Genomic DNA, 22841 nt, shown 5'->3' on the forward strand with positions numbered 1-22841 from the left:
TTTGCAGGCTACGCATTCATATCTTTTATTTAGTGTTGAATGAATAAAATGTACCAATGAATTTCTTGCCAGATAGAATTGCTTCTGATCAGAAAGTTGTGTATCTGTAACTTACTTTAAGTTTTAAACCTCATATAAAAGGATGGTCTTCTTGTGCCTCTGAATATTGTTTCTCTTGGAAACACACTGAAGACAACCACTGAGCGATAGATGAACAACCCAAAACCCCAGCTGAGTAAACAAACAGCAACCAACAAAAAAGTTTTGTCTGAACAGTGAATTTCTGAAGTCAACTTTTTGGCTACAAAATGACAGATGCACTGCTGGCCTAAATATGTAACATATACACAAAATACAAAACATTACATTTTGGAACAGGTTTGAGTGTGGTTGAAGGCTGGAAGGTGTACGCATCACTTCCCTTGGCGTGTATGGAGCCAGAAAAAATCATATTCTGTATTACTCAGCACCTTCTGCTGGATTATATGCGCCCACATTCCCTTTTAATTCATCAGTCAGTGGATTGTTTTACCCCTACCATCATTGGTGTATAACCCATCATTGTCTTTCACGGCCTTGTTTTATGCAAGCAAGCCTTATGTACTAGCCCTATTTCCAGAGAAGGTTGAGATGAAAGGCAAACTACTCTAGTACAACATAATAAAACAGTAATTTATAGTACCAAGCAATAAACAAAGACTGATGTTCAGGGATGCTTTAAAGAAAAAAAGATGTGAACTTATTAAGGCTTCCCTGCAGATAAATTGTCCATAACTGACATGCAACACAAAGCCTCAGTAAATTATCTTTCAGTCTCTGTTGTGACCCCCCCAATGTGATCAGTCTCAGAGATCAGAGGGCCATTTTAAGATTTTGAGTTCAATTTCCAGCGGAAACTAGAGGAGTGTTTCTCTAGCATTATTGATGTGGCCAAGCCTTCGTGTAAATTAACCATGATTTTCTTGTCACTCATGTTACTGTGACTAGCAGGTCAATAGTTTTACAGTTTTCATTCTGCCATCGGATGACGACTCACAGATCTGAAGGATTTTCCTGTTCCCTTCCACTTTCAGACAGATGTTTTGTGTACAGGTAAAGTAAACCAAAATTTACAAACAGAACTGATAGTGTTGGAGAACCACCCGCAGACCTCTAACGTCATTTGTATGAAAACAGTGTGCTCATTTTAGTTTTGATATTTATTCTGACGAAGAAAAAATATATTATAAATGTATATATAAAACAACAAAAAAGTAACGCAATAGTTACTTACGTAGTAATTATTACTTTTATTGCGAGTAATTCAGTTACTAGCCCTCAGTTAATTTTTGGAAGACAGTAAAAAACCTTTTAGGTTTAAAACACTGTTTTTAAAAAACTAATTTTTTTTACTTTTTAAAACTAATGATGCTCAACACTGGACATTTACATGAGTAGCCATATGGTAGTCCCTGTGTCTATGCACCAAGCTATTTTGCCATTAATAAACAAGACTAATCATATTCTGCAGTATCTGGAATTAAAAATCTTGTAGTTAAAGAGAAATGTCAGTCTTGGACCAGTATCCACGGGACGCTCACATAGCAGCATTAAGCAAACAAATTGGATAAAGTCATTAATGACATCTTAAGATATCTGAATCGTTCTTTGGATTGGGCAAATGAATTGCCGATATCGCTGCTACAGAATTGATGTTGTGATAGTCGTGTAATATTTAATCCAGTTACTCAGACTCAAGCTACTTAATGTTAAAATGACGCGCCATACTGTGTCCCTGTATACACAACTCCACTTTGTATCACTTTAAGTTGTCAAGTCGGTTTGGGGTGTCACGCCTGTCACTGATTCAAGGACTATCTTAACAAGCTTACTGGATGGAGATTTCGTGAATTTCATAACTGCATACATTCCTCTGACTTTTCAGTCTTGCAGCATCCATCAGTTCCAAACATTGTAATGCCAATACTATCATTATGTAACGAAAACTATTATAAATCACTTCAAGCTTCAGCTGTGTGTGGCTTTAATTTAATTAACAAAGTTCAGCATAATGGCATGCATGTTATTAGTATGCATCATTCTGATGCTCCTGGACATTATCTGGATTTCCTGGGGTAACGGGTGTTTTGGGCCATTCGTCAGGCAGCCCTTCACCAGTAGATGCAGCTGGGGTTGATCAAATTTGATCTCAATGCCATTCCAATCTTAAAGCACTCACAAAACTCTCTGATCACAGCACCTTGAAGCAACTTATTGTCGTCTCATTGCAAACTTCACAGCTGACCCCTGTGATGCCCAGAGTGTAGTCCCTGCCAGTAGACATGCTTATTAAGTCTATTGCATCCCACGATCGATCGCCATCATGCTTCGCATTCTTCCAATAGATCAGTGTATTTGCCTTCCTCGGTTAGTGCCTTAGTGTAGGTTCTCCCAGGAAGTGGGATGCTACAGAAGATCAGCATGGACTTTTGAGATCAGCACCAAGTCTGCATAGAATTATTGAACAAAACAGTTTCAAGTAATTTCAGTGCTTTCGTTGGGTTGCTTCAGCTTTTCTGTTGCCAGCCATCCGAGTTTGAACAGCCAGTAGGGATGGCACACGTGTTCCCTTCTTTAGCACAGAGCCACAGCTGGGACTCAGTGATCCTCACCTGAACAAGGTGGATTTTCTTGGTCCAAACATAGGCACTGAAGATCTAAATTACTCGGCCCACCGCAGACTCTGAACTCCACCTCTTTGCTGTATATCATGTCTGGGCGTCCCTACGGCTGGTACCCACAGTCCTGCCCTGCACGCTCTGCTCTCTCAACCTCACACTCGCACTATATCCTGATCAGCATCTGCTTTCCCTCCTGCCTTTGGCTAGCAGGATATAGGGTTGCTACCCATTCAAGTTTTTCCATGAGCACTATAAACACCTTGGCTTCATTGTCAATATTGTACAGCTTCTGCTTCCCCAATCTTTCCATCCTGTCCTTACCTCAATCTCAGTCAAGCCTGAGAAAATTTTCCCTTAAGTGTATGAACATGATAACCATGGGTCATACTGCTTACGTAGTGGTCATTGTTGTTGCTCCATTAGGATTTACCTGAGCAAACTTTAAAACCTCAGGGGTCATCACAGGTCATCTGAGGGTTGGCCTCGAGTTTTCTGTTGTTTGTGGAGTTGCGTGATTAGTGTAATCGAGCACTTTTAGCCCGTGCTGTGCCTGGGCTTTACTTAGAAACTAAAGAGTGCTGCATCTAATCTTCTCTCTGCTTCCACACAGGCAACACACACAAAGGTCCATGTGTTTAGTTCTGGCTTTTGCAACCTCATAACACCTGCATAGACATTATTACACACACACACACACAGCACACACACACACACACACACACACACACACACCACACACAACACACACCACAACACACACACACACACACAACACACAACAACACACCACACACAACACACACACACACACACACACACACACACACACACACATCACACCAACAACAACCCCATACGGTTTTGGCTTTAATTGGTTATAAGTTATAAAATCAAGCTTAATTCTTCTACGTTCTTGTGTTTCCTCTTTGTGGGCCATTCTGAGCCACTCATAACAATACAGGGACTTTTCAAGCAAATCCGACAGTTGCTGTTAGACTGCTTTCCTTGTCTGTCTCTTGGCCAGTTCATGGGAAGCAGAAATCCTCAGCTGAAATGAATCAATGCATTCTGGACTCAAAGGATACATGTCTCCGCTAGAACCCTACTTTTCTAACTTATAAGTAATGTTTGCTCTCTAGCAATGATTGTGAGCATATCTTCATAGGACAGCTAGTCTTAAACCACACAATTCCACTTCTGGAATGAGATTTCTGATTTTCCCACCTTCCTGTGTGACAGCAATAAAGTTCTGTGAAGCACTTTCTGTATTCTATGCTAAATAAACAACTACGTTTTATCCAGTATGTTTCTGGCGTGACCAGCCCATCCTGGTGAATGACCGTTTGGTTGATGCTGTCCTTCTCAGCTAGACAGCTGACATCAGGTTCTGAGGACAGAGACAGGAAAAAAGGTCATAGCAGTGTGAATTAATAGATTGAAGCTGAAGAAGATGCTTGCCCACTGCTTATGTTTTACATTTAATGTATTAAGTCTTGGTAAACTCTATTAGTCCGTACTTCATATGTTTATAAACCATCCAATATCTTGTTGACTGGGCACTGGATCAAAATCTTGACTTGGTCTAAAAAAAATAAAAAAAATAGGACACACATTAATTCAGTTGTATCTAATTATGAAGGCCTGAGGACGAAATGGTTGATTTATCAAAGTGATTTCAAAGTGGACAGCATGTGATATTTTTTTTTGGTATTCTTGGCAATCCAATTTTTTTATTTATTGTTATACTTCAAATACTTTTCTTTCTTTCTTCCAATGCTTCAGACAACCATTAAAAAAAAATAAAGTTTACCGATCGCGTGCTTTGAGTCGAAAGTGTGCATCATGGCTACATTGAATTTCTGATCAGCTGTGGTTATCATGTAGGTGGATAAACAAGGAGCCGAAGCACAAGTGAAGTGGTGAGGACAGCCATGTCTTGCTGGCTGCTACATTGCATTCTGTCCTATTAAGCTCCTTCAGCAGAGAAGTATGCCTGTATTTGATGTTGTGTGTCAGCCGTATCTCTTAAATCTAAGGGGCGACACCCTGACATTCATTACCTATCTCATGTTGAACACACACAAGGTTGTTCCTCCCTTTCTTTCCTTCTTCAGCGACCCCAGTCCTGTTCCATTTCTTTTATTCCTTCTCCCCAAGGTGGTGTGTTCTTTCAACTATGACGGTTCTTTGCTGTAAATATGGTCAGTATCCATGGGAATAAGAGACAAAAAATAGATGAAGATGACTTCATACGACTGCCAGTTGCTCTTTTGGTGGATTTCTCCTTTAAATACAGACTGTGTTGGTCTGACCACAGATCCATGATATATGCCTTGAAGTAATGTGTGCTGTTGATTTTCCCATGTGTTTCAGAGACCAGATCGCTGCACAGCACACAGCAGATGTCCAAACAGCCACTGCATCTGTTGAAAAGCGATTTTATCATATCTGCTCTCTGCAGTTCCCCATTTCCATACAAGAGGCCTTGCTTACAACTCTGTTGCACTGGTCCAACCACTACCCCAACAATACCATTTACCAGCTCTGTCCACCCATGTCTGCTCCACTTCAGGAATCCTTGTCAGAGACAGACGCTGCTCTGTTGCTGTTTTACATCAAACAGTGTCAACATGTGTGCTGACTTTATCAACTAATCAGTGTTACCATGCAATCATTCAAATTGTCTTTGGTGTGTGCAAGCATATGTACGTCGTGTGGAGCCAAGGTCAGTTCTCACATGTTTCAGCTTGAGCTATTTAATTTTGGTCTGTATCGATGTAAACCTATATTAAATGAACGTCTACATTTGTTCAGGGTTAATCTTAGTTATTATGGTTTGGTTGCTAAAAGCAAGGCTAGATAAAGCAATTAAGGTTAGTCACAAGGTGGGATCTTGGCGCCTTATTCCAAGTTAAAAGAGGACAAAATGCAATGTGGGAATATGGATGGGAAATAAAGTCACACAGCAGCTGCATTGACACCGTATAATTATGACAGTGCCTGCTAACTGATGATCCTGCAAACCTTCAAAGCTGCTATGCACGCAAGATTGCACCCCCATGACGATGCTACATATCAAATAGGTCGACGGACGTTCCATGCTACCACCTTCCCACCACTGCTACTAACTCACCTGGAACAAACAAGCGTCAAATGCCACGGCTCTTTGTTTGTATTACAGTTTCTCCTTAAACCACCCATCTTACCAGCAGACTCGTTCTCCAAGATGTCCAACTAGGTGGTTCAAACATGACATCTGCCTTTTGAGTCAGACTTTCTAAGAACAGACCGCAGTCAGTAGAGGATGTTTCACACCACTCCTCCACACACCATTGACATCAACAGAGAGGCCCGTGGAGATGTATGTCACCTTCATCTGGCACACACCTGACAGGTGACCTCTTCATGGATAATGAACAACAGCACTGGTAGGAAGCACAAAGCAGCATGTCCTTCGGAGAATGCAAGGAAGGTAAAGCTTATGTAAACATCTGTGCCGTTTTACTGGTGCTCCATAGAGAGTAGCATCACAATGACAGCTAATATAGCAAGCATCGCAGCAGGAGGACAAAGCAGTGCAGAGAATGAAAAAGACTGCACCAACACACCATGAGCAACAGCTACCTGCCTTGCGAATAAATCTTCCACCTCTCAGCTGCCGTTGAAGAAAACTCACAACATCCTGAAGAACTCATTCACGCCTGCTCACACCTGTTTGAAGTGTTGCCCTTGGCAAAAACCCACTAGATTTAGACAGCTGATCATCTAGCTCACATCATGAAGCTACATGAATCATTATTTTCTATATGACAGGCCGCCAAACTACAATGTGTGATATGTAAATGCCTGTTCTTATTATAAGCCCACAGGTAATATCACCAACTTCTGAGTTGGCCCCAATTAGGCAGTCAGTTTGAATTGTATGGCCCAAACTACTATTTGCCGTCAGTCTCAGAGATTTCCAGAAGCCTCATTCCAGCGTGCATGCAGAATATGCAGTGAGAAATCCTAAAAAACTCACTTCCTTACTACCTTAAGACTAGACAGTGAGGACTTCACAGTGGAGCTTTGTGGTAGAGTGTGACATTTCACTCAGAGTGGGTTGGAGATGAAGCAGGCTTAAAAGAGTGGAATATTGACTTAATCATCTGATTGGACAGGATTCCTCAAGGAATGGATAACGCTGCTCTGCATCTGCAGATATTTAAATAGAAAACGCTTGACTTTTAACTGAATATTTTTCCAAATGACATATAAGAAGACTGTTAACCTTGTCTAATAAAGATAGTTGTTCGACATGCAGAGCAGCATCAAAGCAGTTGTTGAAGTCTACACCCAGATTATGTTTAAGTAAGATTCAGCTGATGTTAGTAAATCTCATTCTTTACCACTCAGAGCCCAATTGCCACAACATACATCAGGGCTCCCACCTCAATGTTCCTGTTCAGACTACGCATTTCGCTGTGTAGTCCTGGCAAATTCACACAAAATGTTGGATCTCATCTGAGCTGAACACATTTTCCTTGACTTCTCTGGTCAGTGGAATGCTGTATTTTCTTGTAATTTCTGCTGTGCCTGTGCTGCTGTTGCTTTCCCGCCCCGTGTCCGTCCCACACACCTGTGACATCTGGAGCTGAGGTTGGATGGCAGCAGGGGAGGGACTATCACTCAATCAAGGTTACCAGTTGCTGTTAAAAGGCCAGGTGATGCCAACATATTGTGGCAGTCTTAGGCGAACGAGCTGCCCATTGTTCTGTGAACTCTTTTGTTGAGGGCTGGAAAGCTAGTCAGGAGTGTGAATTGCTAAACTAAAATCATATTGAAACGTTGTTAGTTTTAGTTAGGATGTTGCTGCCTTTTTTGGTTACATTTTCTAAAATTTTTTGAAGGCTTTCTATTGGTTTTGAGATTTTTATTTTTTCCACCAGTCTGTAGAGTACCGTCTTAGAGAAGGTCACTTTTGTTATATTTGTTTCTTAATTTCAGCAGCACCAATTGCTTTCCAGATCCAACTTATGTGTTGAAAATCTACCCTTATCAAAAATAAGACAGGAGCTAATTGGAAATTCAGCACTTGTTTTTCACTTGCAGTTGTTACAATTTGGTTACCCTAGACAGCCAGGTTGTAACGTACACCTTTGCGTCTTGTGTATGCACAGAGCCTAGTAGGTGAGGCTTTAGTCTCTTGTGTAGACAAGGCTGGACTGACTGATATATGTCCAAAAAAAAAAAAAAAACAAATTTTTTTTTGTTACTGAAGCACCTTTTGTGAATACATAAATTATCCAGAAACATCAAGCTGAGCTTCTCTCACCAGTTTGCTCACCTGATGAGCCTCCACATTGGAAAAACTGTTCCCTTCCTGTGTCGTGGAGTGGCCAGTTCAAGACTGAAACAGGTGGTCTTAAGGGCACCACCTCAGAATAACTGTCACAAATTGCCTGTTTGTCCCTGATCCAGTCATGTCTTTGTGCTTTTGGACACTTCAGTGCTTTAGTGCACTTTCTTGATACAGGCAGCCTGTTTTCAGTATACCCTCACCCTCCTCCATCAGTGAATTCTGGCTGGCCCACCATCATCTCTTACACAAAGGGAGTTCGGTTCAGCCATGCGTCCCTATGTCGCCTGCAGACGAGGCAGGCATATCAAGCCCCCTTTGGCCCTTCGAAGCCTCTTCCTGTGTCACACTGTCCATTCCCTCAAAAGGACTGCTACAATATCACCATTGTAGTAACAGGTTTCAAAGCAGTCACTTTGCTCCCACTGCCAATCTCTCCTCTGCTCTAGAGACTGCTAACTACAGATTCTGTAGCACTTACGGGAGGTCCACACGGGCAACGGCGATTACGTCTGATAGTCCTTGGGCCAGGACCCAAAATTTCAGATATCGGTACCACCTGAGATGACCAATTCTTTTTGGTATTTTTAACTTGCTATATGCCTCTAGTTTGCATTTTGATATGATAGCCCTTGCATACTCACAGCTAAATATATGTTATCACTCGTTTAATGGACATGACCCACAATGAAATGCATGGAGTCTGAGCCAAAAGTCCTATCAACACGACAGGACAATTTGATGGGATTTTTCTTCATTGCTAAAAAATATGAAACACCACATGTTACACATGACCTGAATAATAACTTTACAGCTCAGAATGATACTATAACAAACATGAGACTGAGATTTCATTGCTGTGGTAACAAGATTATCTGTAAGCAGGACGGGACAATAAAATAGTGAAAATTTGACCAACAATTTCAAAGTTAAATTCTATTGAAATTTAAAAAAAAAAAGACAAACCATGTCTTGTGATTTGTGGTCAGTGTGAGACAGCAGACTATAATTTCCAGTTAAACATACAAAATACCTTTTAAATGGTGTCAAAACTGTCAAAATTGTGATGACAAGTTAAAAAAATATAACCCAATTATAACAGACTGCTACCAGAATTCATCATATGTCAAAACACTATTTCAAAGACTATTTCCATTACGAAGCTGAATTTTCAAATGCTTTTGCAGTTTTGATTTTAATTACATTTTTATCAGTTCCATCCTGTTGTGCTGTGTGGTAATTCTCTGAGAACAGTACAGAGTTATAATGAGATGAAAACATAAAATACAGGTAGAAGTCATTTCTTACACGTACCAGTATCATATAAAACAAAGGCAGTCATTCAAGTTAATTCTTTTTTTTTTTTTTTTTTTCTTTATTTATTTGATTGGGACAATGCATGTTAATGAACAGACATGAAAATAAAAACATGAAGGTAAACATGCCAGATTATAGCCTTCAGGCTAATTTCCATCTGTAGTCCCACGGGACAAGGTCAGGGAAGAAGAAAAACATATAAATGTATTTACATTAAAATAAGTAGTCAATATAATATTTCACTCATATCTCCAACATTCGACCTCTATAAAACATTCACTCTACATGCTCACCTACAACACAATATACAGACGTTTCCCCTGGACGTAATATACAACAGTCTAAGGTACTCAGTAATGTGCACATTCCTGTTTAGACAAAAGCCAATCCTTTAATTTGGCCTTAAAAGAATTATACGTAGGACAGTCTCTTAAATTCAAAGTTAATCCTAGAAAAGGAAAGGATATTACCACGGTTAATTGATCTAATTCATCTTAATTAACCTTAATTAGAACTGTAAAAGGCAACCTGCATAACTAGACTTCTCAGCAGTTTCTTCAAAGGACCTGAAAACAAACATGAAGCACTTTGAATCGCCTCGTTGTTGAAATGTGCTATATAAATAAGTTTGCCTTAGCCTTTGCCTACACCTACCCACCAATAACTCCTTCTATAGGAAAAAACAAGGCAAATACACAGTTACCAAATAAGCAGGAAAAGATGCATTCATTTGGGTCTGATGTTTAATTATTATAATAGATTATATGTACAATATATTCTCACAGTTTTATTTGATTATTGAGTTATATTAAATGTGACCTTTGCGTACTGCAAGATTTAACCCGCTGAAACCAAATGATGATATTAATGCAATTTATTTTCCTTTTTACAGTTTTTTATGATTGCATAAACACTAAAAACAAAAGAATCACATAATTATCAATACCTTACACTCAAGGAGGAAAAGACGGGACCAGATTTTCACCACTAGAAACACAAAGTCAGCCTCACACTTTTGCAGAACAATACACACAGTCATTTGCAAAACACTAAACACACTTGCATACATTAGACACAGACGTATATCATGATGTCACTTCCTTGCAATTCCACAGCACTGATGGACAAATCACCACACCCATGAGCCATTTGGTTAAACACCCACATCAGGTGTGCAAACACATGATTGCTTATTGTAGACATAGATATATACAAACACTAGGGCTGAATCCCAAACCGCCCCCTACACACTATCCCTACACACTACCCCTCCGTTTGCGCGTTCCCGCGGAGGGTCTTCCATATTAAGGGCCGTCCCAAACCGCGTAGTGCGGAGGGGGAGTGGACTGTTCAGCCCTTAAATAGCGAGTCTGCATCGATGCTCACTCTGGACAACTTTTTCAGGAAGTGCAACGTCGAAATGGAGGAGGAAACAAACATATTGATGTGAGTTCCACATGCGTCCTTTATTTCTCCCACACCTTTTTCACACTGACAGAACATCACAAAAAGAGTGATGAAAAAATATAAATCAAAAGAAACAAATCTTCTTCTCTGCTGACGTTTGATTTAATTGTGCACCCCCTGACACCTTAAAATTTGAACACAACTGACAGAATTCATTTATTCATTTGTTGGATTTGAAATGCCAGATAATAGGATTGGAAAAAATGTGAGTGAAAAAAGTGGGATGCTTTCGTCTTCTGGAAGCAGCAGCGATCCTTGTTAGTTGCAACCTGTGCCACAGCGCTACAGCCATGCACAGTAGGCGTCTTTGTGTTACCATGGCGATGACGTCTTCCGTTTTCCGGTGAGGCGACAGGGCATCCCATTCCTGACGATCGTATTAATACCCTCCCCCTTCAATAATAGGTGCCCTCCACAGCTGCGAGTGTGACTTCTTTTGGAGTGACACTCGGTAGTGGAGGGAGAGTGTGTAAGGGGCGGTTTGGGATTCAGCCTAGATGTCTCAAGGAGGAGTCGGCAGCATCGTCACTTGGCAGCCATCTTAGGACAGGGGACTGCTCTGGCGTGTTGTACTGTAGTTAATGGTAAGGTGGATGATTTCCTCACTTTAACACTCGTAACTCGCTCAATTCTTGATTGATTTACAAATGGTTTAGTTTATTACAAACCTGATTAACGTGGCTATGATTCAGGCTAAATGTTGAAATCGCAGCTTTTCGTTTTGAAAAATGGTTTCACGGTAAATGACAGGTCACTGCTCTGCAGTCAACACTTTGTAAAAGAAGATTTTGACAGGACAGGGCAGACTGTCAGACTTAAAGCTGCTACAGTGCCAAGAATCTTCAACTTCCCTGCTCATCTTCAAAGGGTATGTGCATCATTGGCCACAAGAATTCAAGGTGTTAAAGATGGATAAATCAATATTTAGATATGTGATTTAATGTCCCTTTTCCTAAAGTTTAGGAATAAATAATGTGTTGTATACTACAGAACATTTGATTACTTAACTGTTTATTTTAGCCGGTAACAACAGCAAGCACAACAAGAAGAGAAGAGGAAAGCCTGACCATGGCCCTGGATCCCCCTGATGATGTGAGTATTTGCAGGCATGTGGAATGTCATGAACAAATAAAAGCATCATATGGCTTGTCATTAAACTGTTCATCTCCGTGGTACCCAGGAAGGGTTATGATGGTGTTACTAGAAGAGCCCAGTATTTTTTGAGGTGGTGTTCTGCAGTGGCGGACTGGCACCAAAAAGAGGCCCTGGCAACTTTGACAGAGAGAGGCCACATTCGTCTTCTTCGTCATCTGCAACCAACAGAAACATAAACATTACACTGCCACATAGCATAATAGTATAGCTTACGTAACCAGAACATGAAAAAATAAATGTTTTACCTTTATGTAGTTACAGTAGCAGGTTGCGCAATAATTTGCTTTTCTCTGCCACTCAATCACATCATCCGAGGACCTTCTCCGTTGCCATTAACATGAAGGCTTCCAAATTTTCCTCTCGCATTCTGCTCCTGAGACGACTCTTAATGAACTTAAGTGTCGAGAAGCTTCTTTCACATGCCACTTGTGTGCAGGACAGGGTCAACAAATATTTGTAGGCCAACTGTATTTTGTGGTACGCATGTGAGAAGAACTTCAGCTGCTGGAGGAGGAAGTAGCAACACACAGCACAGTTCCTGCAGGCTGTGCATCTTTTGCTAACAAGATCAATTTCCTCCATGTCCTCCTGATTGTCCTCTTCTTCCTCAGAGGTAAGAGACTGTGACTCTCTGGTTGTATACTCACTGAGAGGGGACTTTTTAATAGTGTCCCAGTGGAGGGCCAGGCTGCACAACTCAGATTGTCAATTTTCAACTGTTGCATCTTCATCAAAAGGAATGAGGCATTTACCGATGTCCTCAAGTGCATTGTGGGGAAGCCCATTTGAATTTATCTCTGGAAAATGAAGCGGATCTAGTAACGATAAGTCAGCATAGAGTTTCCCGTGCTGCAGGAAGCGGCGGTGCATACACTCAGAGACTGTATCAAGAATGATGTTGTGAACATTGATCCTGTAGGCTGTCAATGAGTCTGCAGTTGTGTTTTCTTCATCGGCAGACTCTCCTGGCATTGTTTTCCTTTTTTTCATGCGTTTTGGTGGCAGTGCAGGCTGCACTTCCATTTCAGAGTCCACATTTTGGAATCCACCATTGGCCCATTTCACAAAATTGTCTGCCACGTCTTTCACTGTGTCAAAGTCTCTGACAAAGTCTTGTAGTTTGTTGTGTGTTTCTGTCACCATGCGATGGGCAGTCAAGAGATCCATGGTATTGGTTTGGAGATACTTTGACAAAGGCGATGTGAGTGTGAAAACACGCAGGAACAACTGTGCAGTGAGAACTGTCTCATATTTAATGAGTGACTCAATGAAGGCACGTACAGCTGGCTTAAACTGTAAGTTGTCCTGAATTTTGGACAATGTTTCAACTAAGTCCACATACAAAGCATTCTTTGGCTGGGCAAAGGATCCAAAGATCTTCTTTAATGCAGCATCCTTTGAAGACCATCTTGTTTCCCCAATCAGTGAAATTCTTCTGTGTTGGGGGTCCTGACTCACACCTTCCCAAACATTCATTCTCTGATATGAGTCACGAAGAAACACTGCAGTCTCATTAATCAACCCAAATAATGATGCTGCTGTTATCACAACACCTGTGGTTTCAGACATAACCAGGTTTAAAACATGGGCATAACACCATACATGCATTTGAGTTGGGACTTCTTTTGACAGCCAGGCAGAAAACCCCCTGTATTGCCCCTGCATATTTGCAGCCCCATCTGTTGAGTTTCCAATGCAGTTCTTCACATCAAGTTTGCAAGTGGCCAACGTCTCCTTGAGCAGTTTAAGAAAGTCCTCCCCTGTTGATGACTTGCATTCAACAACTGCAAGTAGCTTCTCCTGAATGCTGCTCTCTGTTACGTAGCGGACTACAACACTGCACTGATCTTTTGATGTTATATCTTGGGTTGTGTCTATCTGTACAGTATACATTCCAGCCTGGTTTACTTCAGTTGCAACTGTTTCCTTGATGAGTTGCCGGATAGCCTCCAAACAGAACATACTGTAGTTTTGGACATTAATGTCACTCGTGAGCCTCTTCCTTTGCCAGTGCTTGATTGGCTTTTTTGGATGCAGTCTTGAACATGCTGCTGTAAACAGCTGTCATATTTGCTGAGAAGCAGAAGAATTTCAAGAAAGTTCCCATGATCCACAGACATGTCTGCTAATGAGTGAGCTGCCTCATTTTTACTTCCACGATAACCGAGTGCGCATTTGCCTATCAATTTTGTAACATCAATGACACGCTGTAGGACTTGTTGCCTCTTGTGCACCTGTTCTCTGCGAGCTGACATCATATTTGCATCCAGCAGGTTAGGGATGTCTGCTTTACTTATCCATGAAAGATAAGCATTCACACATTCCAGATGAATATGTGTGTTTTCATGACTGTTGAGCCTCTGATGAATGTGTCTCCAATCCTTACATCCTTGAATGAAGGCACTTGTGTCTGTCTTTTTAGAAAATGCCATGCAAACTGCACAAAATAATGAGTGGTTCTCAGCATCATAACTCACTCATTTTCTTTGTGATCCATCTTTATGTCTGTATGATTTCTTGACAGATTCTTGTGTGTCAGAAGGCTGATTTGGGTGAAACTTGAAAAATAATTCAAGTGTGTTGGATTTTGGACGTTTGAAATAATTACATTCATTCTGGATCACCTCTGTCACTGGAGCAGCTGTTTCTCTACTTGTGGCTGCAATAGCAGGTGCAGGTGTGACGGCAGCGTCCATTTCTTGGCCTACAGTCTGTGTTGCTGACTCTTCCTCCACTAATTCCTCCTCTCTTTTTTCCTCTTCAGACCTGCTCCCACTCTTGTCTGCCATCATGTCACCTTTATCACTCGTGCTAGCAGCAGGAGCGCTGCTGGGCACATCGTCGGGCACAGGCTTTTTAGAGAATAACTCCACAATATTTGCACTTTTCCCAGATTCAGCCAATAAAGCCTTATGCTTCTTCTCTCTTTTTTTTCTGCTCCACCCTTTTCTACTCGCCGTTTTCTCCCTCCTCGATCCATTTTATTTCATTCCGTGTTGTTGACCTGTTCGCATTACCCATCATTCAATTGTCATTTGACCCGTCATCTCACCAGGTCAACAATCGCGAGAAAATCCACTGACGACCGAAAAACATCCAAAAAACCTTATAATAGATTAGACATTAGATAAATTCACGCTATATGTCCTTTACAGGAAAAATAAAAAACGTCATTATCATTGTTTAGTTGAGTAGGCCTATTATTTGTTACAGTTAACAGGCTGTTTTTTTTGTTTGCTTTTTTCCCTCTTTTTTTGTGGGCGCCTTCAGCTCCACTTTATTTTTTATTATTTTTATTTATTCATTTATTGATTTGTGGCCGCCTATTGACGCAGCCGGTCCGCTTTATTTATTTATTTAGCCTAATCATTTGCGGCCGTCTATTGATGCGGCTGCTCCGCCCCGCTTTATATTTTCATTTATTTATTTGTTTGTGATGCTGCCTGGTGGCAGCCGCATGACCAGGCAGCCACAGTGGCATTTGCTCACATTGCCCAATGGCCAGTCCGTCCCTGGTTCTGTCCTTCTAATGATCTTTGAAAAAGGAAAGCTCCCTGTATTGGATCTCTCGGTGCACTCATCACATTGTTCTCCTAAATAGATCAAAATTAGAACAGTTGAGAGGTACTGTTGTGAGTCAATGTCAACACTCATGATTTGTTCACGTTGACCATTGTTTTGATGCCATTTAACAGAGGGGACGAGAGCAACACTGTAACAGGCTTGATTTTCTTATTGAACTATGTTCACATGTCCCACCATGTGACTTGCAGGCTCTTTTCCAGCAGCTACACCTGAAGCTTTTTTAGAGTTTTTTAGGGAAAGTATCAAAAATATATATTATTAATTTAAGGTAACCCTAATTTCAAATCAAAAATATCTCTGTAGATTTGAGAAATCTTGTATGTTATGAACCCCAGCAGAAAATGAACTGCCTTTCTGTAGCAGAGCTCCAGTCAACGTCGTCTTGACAAGTAATTCTTGTGTTCAAAACCGAAGTACTTCAGCTAGTAAATACTATGTAAGGCTTGATTAAAGATAATACTACACTTGTTTTTATGAATCAGTACATGCCATGTTCAGTTTCACTCAGAAATGTCCAGTCTGTCTTCTTTCACCCTTTCCACATCATAGCATAAAGACTCTGCATGACATCAGAGTCACAGGAGTCAATTTTACTTGACCAGTCATCTTCTATGAGAGCATTAGAAATTAAAATGCTTCCATTTTGAAATCAGCATGTCAGTTGCAACATCACAAAGCAACATCATGCTGCATAAACATGTTTTTTTCCACCTATAGCACTTGGTTAAGTGTATTAAAATTCAAATTACAGTCACTACTCTGGACTAATTTTGAATGATATTTTTTCAAAACATACCCTCATTCTGTGATTGTGCCATTTGTCCTCAAGGGGACAAACTCTGTTTCAAATCATTGACCATCTCCCAAAAAAACTTTTTTTAAAATCATAAACTGTGGAGATTTACAATGCTATCTATGAAATATTAGCTCAGTATGTCAGACACTTTCTTAGAGGTTTTTCAGTGGACTGCAGACCCAGTTTCACTCATTTTGATTTTCTCACATTGAAATTTGAGGCTGTTTGAAGATGAATATCTCAAGAACAATTCTAGATAAAAGCCTGAAACCTTCACTTGTTTGTCTTGCTAACGTCAGCAGATCAGATTGCTGTTAAATACAGCAGTGGATTGGACATCCCATACATTTGTGAAATACTGCATTAAGAATCACTTTGAGGTCTTCAAGAGTCATTTATTTTAGTACAATCATAAAACTAAACACATCCTAATAAAAGACATTAAAACTGAAAATTGACTGGTTCCATAAAATATTTCTTGTAAACAACAAACCAAAAAAATATCATTTGTATTTGTGTCTTTCTGATGCAGCCACACCCTTAGAAACACACGAAAAAGACTTTTCAACAAATATTTCATAATATTTAAGATTGTGTCAAATTTTCAGGGTGTCTCTGTGCTTGTGCTAGTCATTCTCCACTTCGCCATAGGCGAAGCCTTCCTCAGGATGGCAAAGCCATTTTTAGCATGTTTAGCCACGGTGGCGAAGCTAATTTTGCCTAATAAATGTGGAAAAAGGGTTAACTTGCAACTTTTTTGTAATTTGCCGAGCGATAATCAAAGAAAATAACAAACTGCGTCTCCTTTACTGAAGAGCGCTACCGAGTATAACCGGAACGACCTGAATGCTTCCGATCATTAATAGATGCACACTGTCACGTGTCTCGTCTCAGCCAATCAGAAAAAAGGATTCGGACTAATCCAGGTGTTGTGCAATTTTCACACTCCCCGGAAAAATCTGACTTCCCCTTCGCGTGAACGCGTGTGACTTACTTTTCACTCTGTGGCCACTTGACGGGGTTTTCTGTTGTACGTTTACTGCTTTTGCTGTTGTTTATGGGTTAAATGTGACTAAGTACCGAACTGCAGACATGTTTTCCTGTTAAATATGATTAGGTGACATGTTTCTCCTCCTCTTCTCATCCGTATGTGCGCACCCTAAATGGCATTGGGGAGATCCTACGCTACTCTCAGCTTCACTCCTATGAGGACATCAGGACAGGACAGGGTGTAGTCGCCAAATATTGTTCACATTCCATCAGTGTTCTACACGTGTCATTAAAATAATTGTTCACTGAGAAAACTTTATATCTCCTTATTTAAAATCAGACTTTCCTAAGAATGCAAGATATGGCATCAAAATATGTCTGGTATTTATGTATAAAGTCTTTAATATAAGTATCGTTCTTAAGTATAAAGTAATTTCTTATTGTTGTTATTTTTATAGGGCCAGTTCACAATATAATAGAATTGAAATTCTTTATTGATCCCACACCTGGGAAATTATTAGCTACAACAGCTAAAACACCAAATCACAACAAGTTTAAAAAAAAAACTCGTAAATTACAGTCTGCAAGAACAGAATATTGAAATAAGGGGCTAAATGATCACAGTATGGCAGATTAAGAACAGAGAGACCATTTCAAAACTAGATCTTGAACAGAAATATGCAGGTTGAGTTAAAAGTGCAGATTGTATGATATGAAATAAAATCTGGAGTCAGATTTTTCTGGGCCACTTGACAAAATCTGACTCCCCTACTATTCTTGGAATGCAAGAAGTGGCAACCTCCAAACTTTCTCAGCTACAACATCTGCACCTCTGCTACTGCTGTGTGAAGTATCAACTATGTATTACTTATTACTATCATTACAGGAGAGAAGTTGTAGGGGTAGTCAGATTTTTCTGGACCACTTGACAAAATTTGTCAGATTTTCTACACTTTCTCTCCTGTAATGACTACTTCACACAGAAGCAGAGGTACAGATGCTGTAGCTGAGAAAGTTCAGACAGACAGACAGACAGACAGATAGACAGATAGACAGAAAGACAGATAGATAGATAGATAGATAGATATCCTAAGGCCAGTAATCTCCTAAATTAATTATGATTAATCATCAGAGAATCACTGCCAGTGTCATGGTAATGACTGGATGCAGCTAATTTACAAAGAAATGATTCTGAACTACATGTCAGCTTTCAAAGATTGGACTTTTCATAGAACACTTCATGTTTTTATATTTACAGACAGACAGACAGGAATCCTAAGGCCAGTAATCTCCGAAATTAATTATGCTTAATCATCAGAGAATCACTGAACCAGCTCTGCATCTAACGGGTTCCTGCAGCCCAGAGGGATCTCAGGAACCATTAAGGTGGTAATTGAGGAAATTCGCCCTGCTGCTCACTGCCTCCATCCAGACGTCTATCCCTCTACCACTGATAATTAATTTAACTGAGTAACCACTTTGAACGGTTTGATTAATTTACCAGTCACATCTGTTAACGACAGCTTTCCTCTTAATGGATTTTGCAACGAAGCAACGAAGACACTAAACAAGAAATTAGACCTGAATTCTATGAAGCCGGATCTCAAGGACTTTAAGTTTGTGGAGGACTTCATAAACCTTTACTGAACCCTGCATGGACAAATCTTCTTGGCAGGGGTTCAGTCTGTGTCCAGTGTGCATACGCTGGTGTCGTTGTAGGGTTCCTTGTTGGTTGGACGTTGGTCCAGACTGGTCAAAGCAGCACTGTTCACCATTGGCAGAGTGCTGACAAGTCTGAGAGTTTTGTCCATCTGTTCCGTTCTGCTTGGAAAACAAAGAGAACGTCACTGTTGGAATTTAACATTCAGTTGTCTGATTATGTCAGAATTCCTAATCTAACCTACATCCCCAGATTAACCTGGACCAGATTTCTGTGACAAAACCAATACAGGTTAGACTGAATGATAGCTGATAATGTGTTAACAGAATTCAACTGACCACAGTTGTTCAAAACGGTTTTGAAACAATTTTGCAGCAATATCCAAAATTATCCAATACACAATTGTGTGTACACTGTGACTGAGACCAGTCTTTACATACCTCACTGTGACACTGATTGAATGCTTTCTTTCTGGTGCGGATCTGCTGGTGTTGTTTCAGGGAACCCAAAGTTGTAAAAGTCTTCTTACACTCATCACATCTGTATGGTCTCTCCCCAGTGTGGACACGTTGGTGAACTTTGAGGTTTGCAATGTAGCTGTAGCGTTTCCCACACTGATCACAAAGGTATGGTTTAACCCCAGTGTGGGTCACTTCATGAGCTTTTAACTGTGAGTACAATACAAATGGTTCACCACAGTGATCACATCGGTACACATCATGTCCAGTGTGGATGCGTTGGTGATATTTTAAGGTCTGTTGGGAGCTGAAAGTTTTTTCACAGGAGTCACAGTGGTACCGCTTTGTACCAGAATGGGGGCATTGATGGATCAACAACTGTTCATGCTGAGTAAAGGTTTTCACACACTGATCACAGTTGAATGGTTTCACTCCACTGTAAATGAGTTGATGGCTTTTTAAATGAGTCTTCCGAGTAAAAGCCTTACCACACTGATTACAGCTGAACAATTTCACTCCACTGTGAATGAGCTGATGTCTTTTTAACATACTCTTCTGATTAAAAGCCTTTCCACACTGAGCACAGCTGAATGGTTTAACTCCACTGTGAATGAGTTGATGGCTTTTTAACTGACTCTTGTGAGTAAAAGCCTTTCCACACTGATCACAGCTGAATGGTTTAACTCCACTGTGCATTAGTTGATGACTTCTTAATGTACTCTTGAGAGTAAAAGCCTTTCCACATTGATCACAGCCAAACAATTTCACTCCACTGTGAATGAGTTGATGGCTTTTTAACTGACTCTTCTGAGTAAAAGCCTTTCCACACTGAGCACAGCTGAATGGTTTCACTGCACTGTGAATGAGTTGATGGCTTTTTAAGTGACTATTGTGAGTAAAAGCCTTTCCACACTGATCACAGCTGAATGGTTTAACTCCACTGTGAATGAGTTGATGTCTTTTTAAGTCACTCTTCTTAGTAAAAGCCTTTCCACACTGATCACAGCTGAATGGTTTAACTCCACTGTGCATGAGTTGATGGCTTTTTAAATGAGTCTTCCGAGTAAAAGCCTTACCACACTGATCACAGTTGAATGGTTTAACTCCACTGTGAATGAGTTGATGGCTTTTTAACTGACTCTTGTGAGTAAAAGCCTTTCCACACTGATCACAGCTGAATGGTTTAACTCCACTGTGCATGAGTTGATGGCTTTTTAAGTGACTATTGTGAGTAAAAGCCTTTCCACACTGATCACAGCTGAATGGTTTAACTCCACTGTGAATGAGTTGATGTCTTTTTAAGTCACTCTTCTGAGTAAAAGCCTTCCCACACTGATCACAGCTGAATGGTTTCTCCACAGTGTGAATATGTTTGTGAATTCTTAGCTTTGTTGCTGTAATAAAAGTCTTGTCACATTGCTCACAACTCAGTGATTCATCTCTTTTTGCCGTTGTTGCTGAACCATCCTTATCCTCCTCAGAGGTCCGACATCTCACTCCATTGCTGTGTTTACATTTCTGTAGCAAAAGACAAAGATAAAAACAGAGGCAGTGATGGAAGAGCAATCATGAAAAAAATTGAACCTAAAAGTCTCAATTCCATGTAGTTAGACATGAGGCTGAAACAAAATCAAGAATCTGCAGACATGCCAGCAGCTTTGTCATTAGAAACCTAGAAATGTGTCAACAGCACACTCACAATGTCAACAAAACTATTTTCACAGGCCGATAGTTTTCAGCTTTCTACACGGTAGTTTTAGAATATTGGGTAGTAAAATCTGTTGATCAGCGTGAAAAACAAAGCAGAGCTCGTGACTGATGGGATTGTACCACCAGGATCTCTTGATCCCCAGACTTTCCGTTAAGTTACATTACTGGAGAAATGTACAATTTGAAATTTCTCCTCGGGGATCAGATGTTGATACCAGTCCAGAAAAGATCTGTAATTCTGCCACTGAATTCTGGATTTGGCCCGAACGACCTGGGAAATTTGTTGTGCAGCAGTTACACAACCGTTCACCATCAAACAACAAAAGCAACAAAACAGTAAAACACAGGGATGTCAACAGGAAATTCGGATTTCAGCTGAAAATTGACGGGGCGGGGTGGAGGGGGCGGGGGGGGGCTGAAGCTGAGAGATTTATAGAAGTCATTTAGACTGATAAAAATGGTCAAAAACATAACACTAGACTTGTTTCAGTCAGCAAATTTAATGAAAAGTTAACTTACATGTTCTTCAATCTTTTCTCACTATCTTCAGTCCAAAATATTTCACAAATCTATGAGTTCTATTCTACTATGTACAATATATACAAGTCAGTTCACTGCAACACTCCTATTTTGTCAATTTTCTTCTCTTTGCAGCAAGCTGTGTAAGTCTCTGGACAGCCTTCCTTTTCAACTCCTGCTGGTGGGCTTTTCTTGCAGTCATTTCCTTCTCTTTCAATGTATCTTTTGCCTTGGCACTTGAAGTAGCTGTTGATGCTGCTGGTGTAACTGTCTGACAGTGCTACGCATCCACGCGATCCGTAGTTAATCAAATCGTTACAATACACACAAAAAGCTTTTCCGGCCACGTCTGGTTTCTTCAGAAATTGTCCAAGTGTTTCCGTTACCTCGTCGATCTTTGAGCCAATTTTCACCTTCACAGTGACTTTTCTCTCCAGCCATTCCCATCGGAACTTATTTTTGACACTTTTGTCAATTTCTGTGACTGATGACTCCTGATCCTTCGTTAAAAATCTCATCATTCCGCTGAACACGATACCAAATCTCCAAACATCCGAGTCGAACACGCCACCATGAATTTGTAACAAAGAATGCTACGAGCAATTTGATTGGTCCAAGCTTGAAGCTGTCCAACTGCTGGGCCGTTTACAATCGAACGATAGCTTCAGTGAAAATCTCGCAGGAGTGAGGCGTGAGTTTCGTAGTGAGGCGCGAGTTTCGTTTAACGAAACTCACGCCTCACTCCCGCGAGATGTTAACAACGTTAACATCAGCGACAATAAAGTACCTAACCCCCCCTAAAATTTTCTCAACGGATTTAGAGGATTCACAAAAATGTTCAAATTTGACATTAAATTGGCGGAAATCCGCGGATCCGCAGACAATTGTCATCCCTGAAAACAGTTAAAGGAATAACAACGATTAAAGGAAATGTTTTTAAAATGTAAAAAAACACAGTAAAACAATTAAAAGCAAAATAAAAGCCATTTAAAGAAAAATCAAACAAAACATAAGATAGACAGGGACATCGGCAGCAATCTTGGTCATTTGGTCAGACGTCGTAAAAGTTTTCAATAAACAGCCACCGATGTAATCATGTAGAGGACTTTTCTTTGGTCTGCACTGTTTGAGACACCAGATTACATACATACATAGATTTATTTCCAACCCGGATAAAAGAAAGGGA

General features: G+C 40.4%; 2 protein-coding genes across 5 annotated transcripts in view; both read right to left on the reverse strand.

Moving 5' to 3' along the window:
• LOC127531977 (gastrula zinc finger protein XlCGF57.1-like) overlaps window positions 1-22841 on the reverse strand; it is a 154745-nt gene that overhangs the window by 125181 nt on the left and 6723 nt on the right. The window lies entirely within an intron of this gene.
• LOC127531976 (gastrula zinc finger protein XlCGF26.1-like) overlaps window positions 1-22841 on the reverse strand; it is a 74266-nt gene that overhangs the window by 44702 nt on the left and 6723 nt on the right. Inside the window, exons 3-4 of one of the 3 annotated variants that reach the window (XR_007939211.1) lie at window positions 19409-20944; window positions 17815-19129 (exon numbers count right to left, since the gene is read on the reverse strand). Coding sequence is in view for 1 of the 3 variants with exons in the window: in XM_051942761.1 (XP_051798721.1) it covers window positions 18884-19132; window positions 19409-20944 (1785 nt within the window). In the remaining 2 variants the exon portion in view is untranslated. Of the gene's footprint in view, window positions 1-16692; window positions 19133-19408; window positions 20945-22841 lie in introns of those variants that run through there. The other 2 variants (XR_007939210.1, XM_051942761.1) reach the window with 2 other exon arrangements.

Source organism: Acanthochromis polyacanthus, chromosome 22 (genome assembly GCF_021347895.1).
Source record: "Acanthochromis polyacanthus isolate Apoly-LR-REF ecotype Palm Island chromosome 22, KAUST_Apoly_ChrSc, whole genome shotgun sequence".
Taxonomy (NCBI): Eukaryota; Metazoa; Chordata; class Actinopteri; family Pomacentridae; genus Acanthochromis; species Acanthochromis polyacanthus.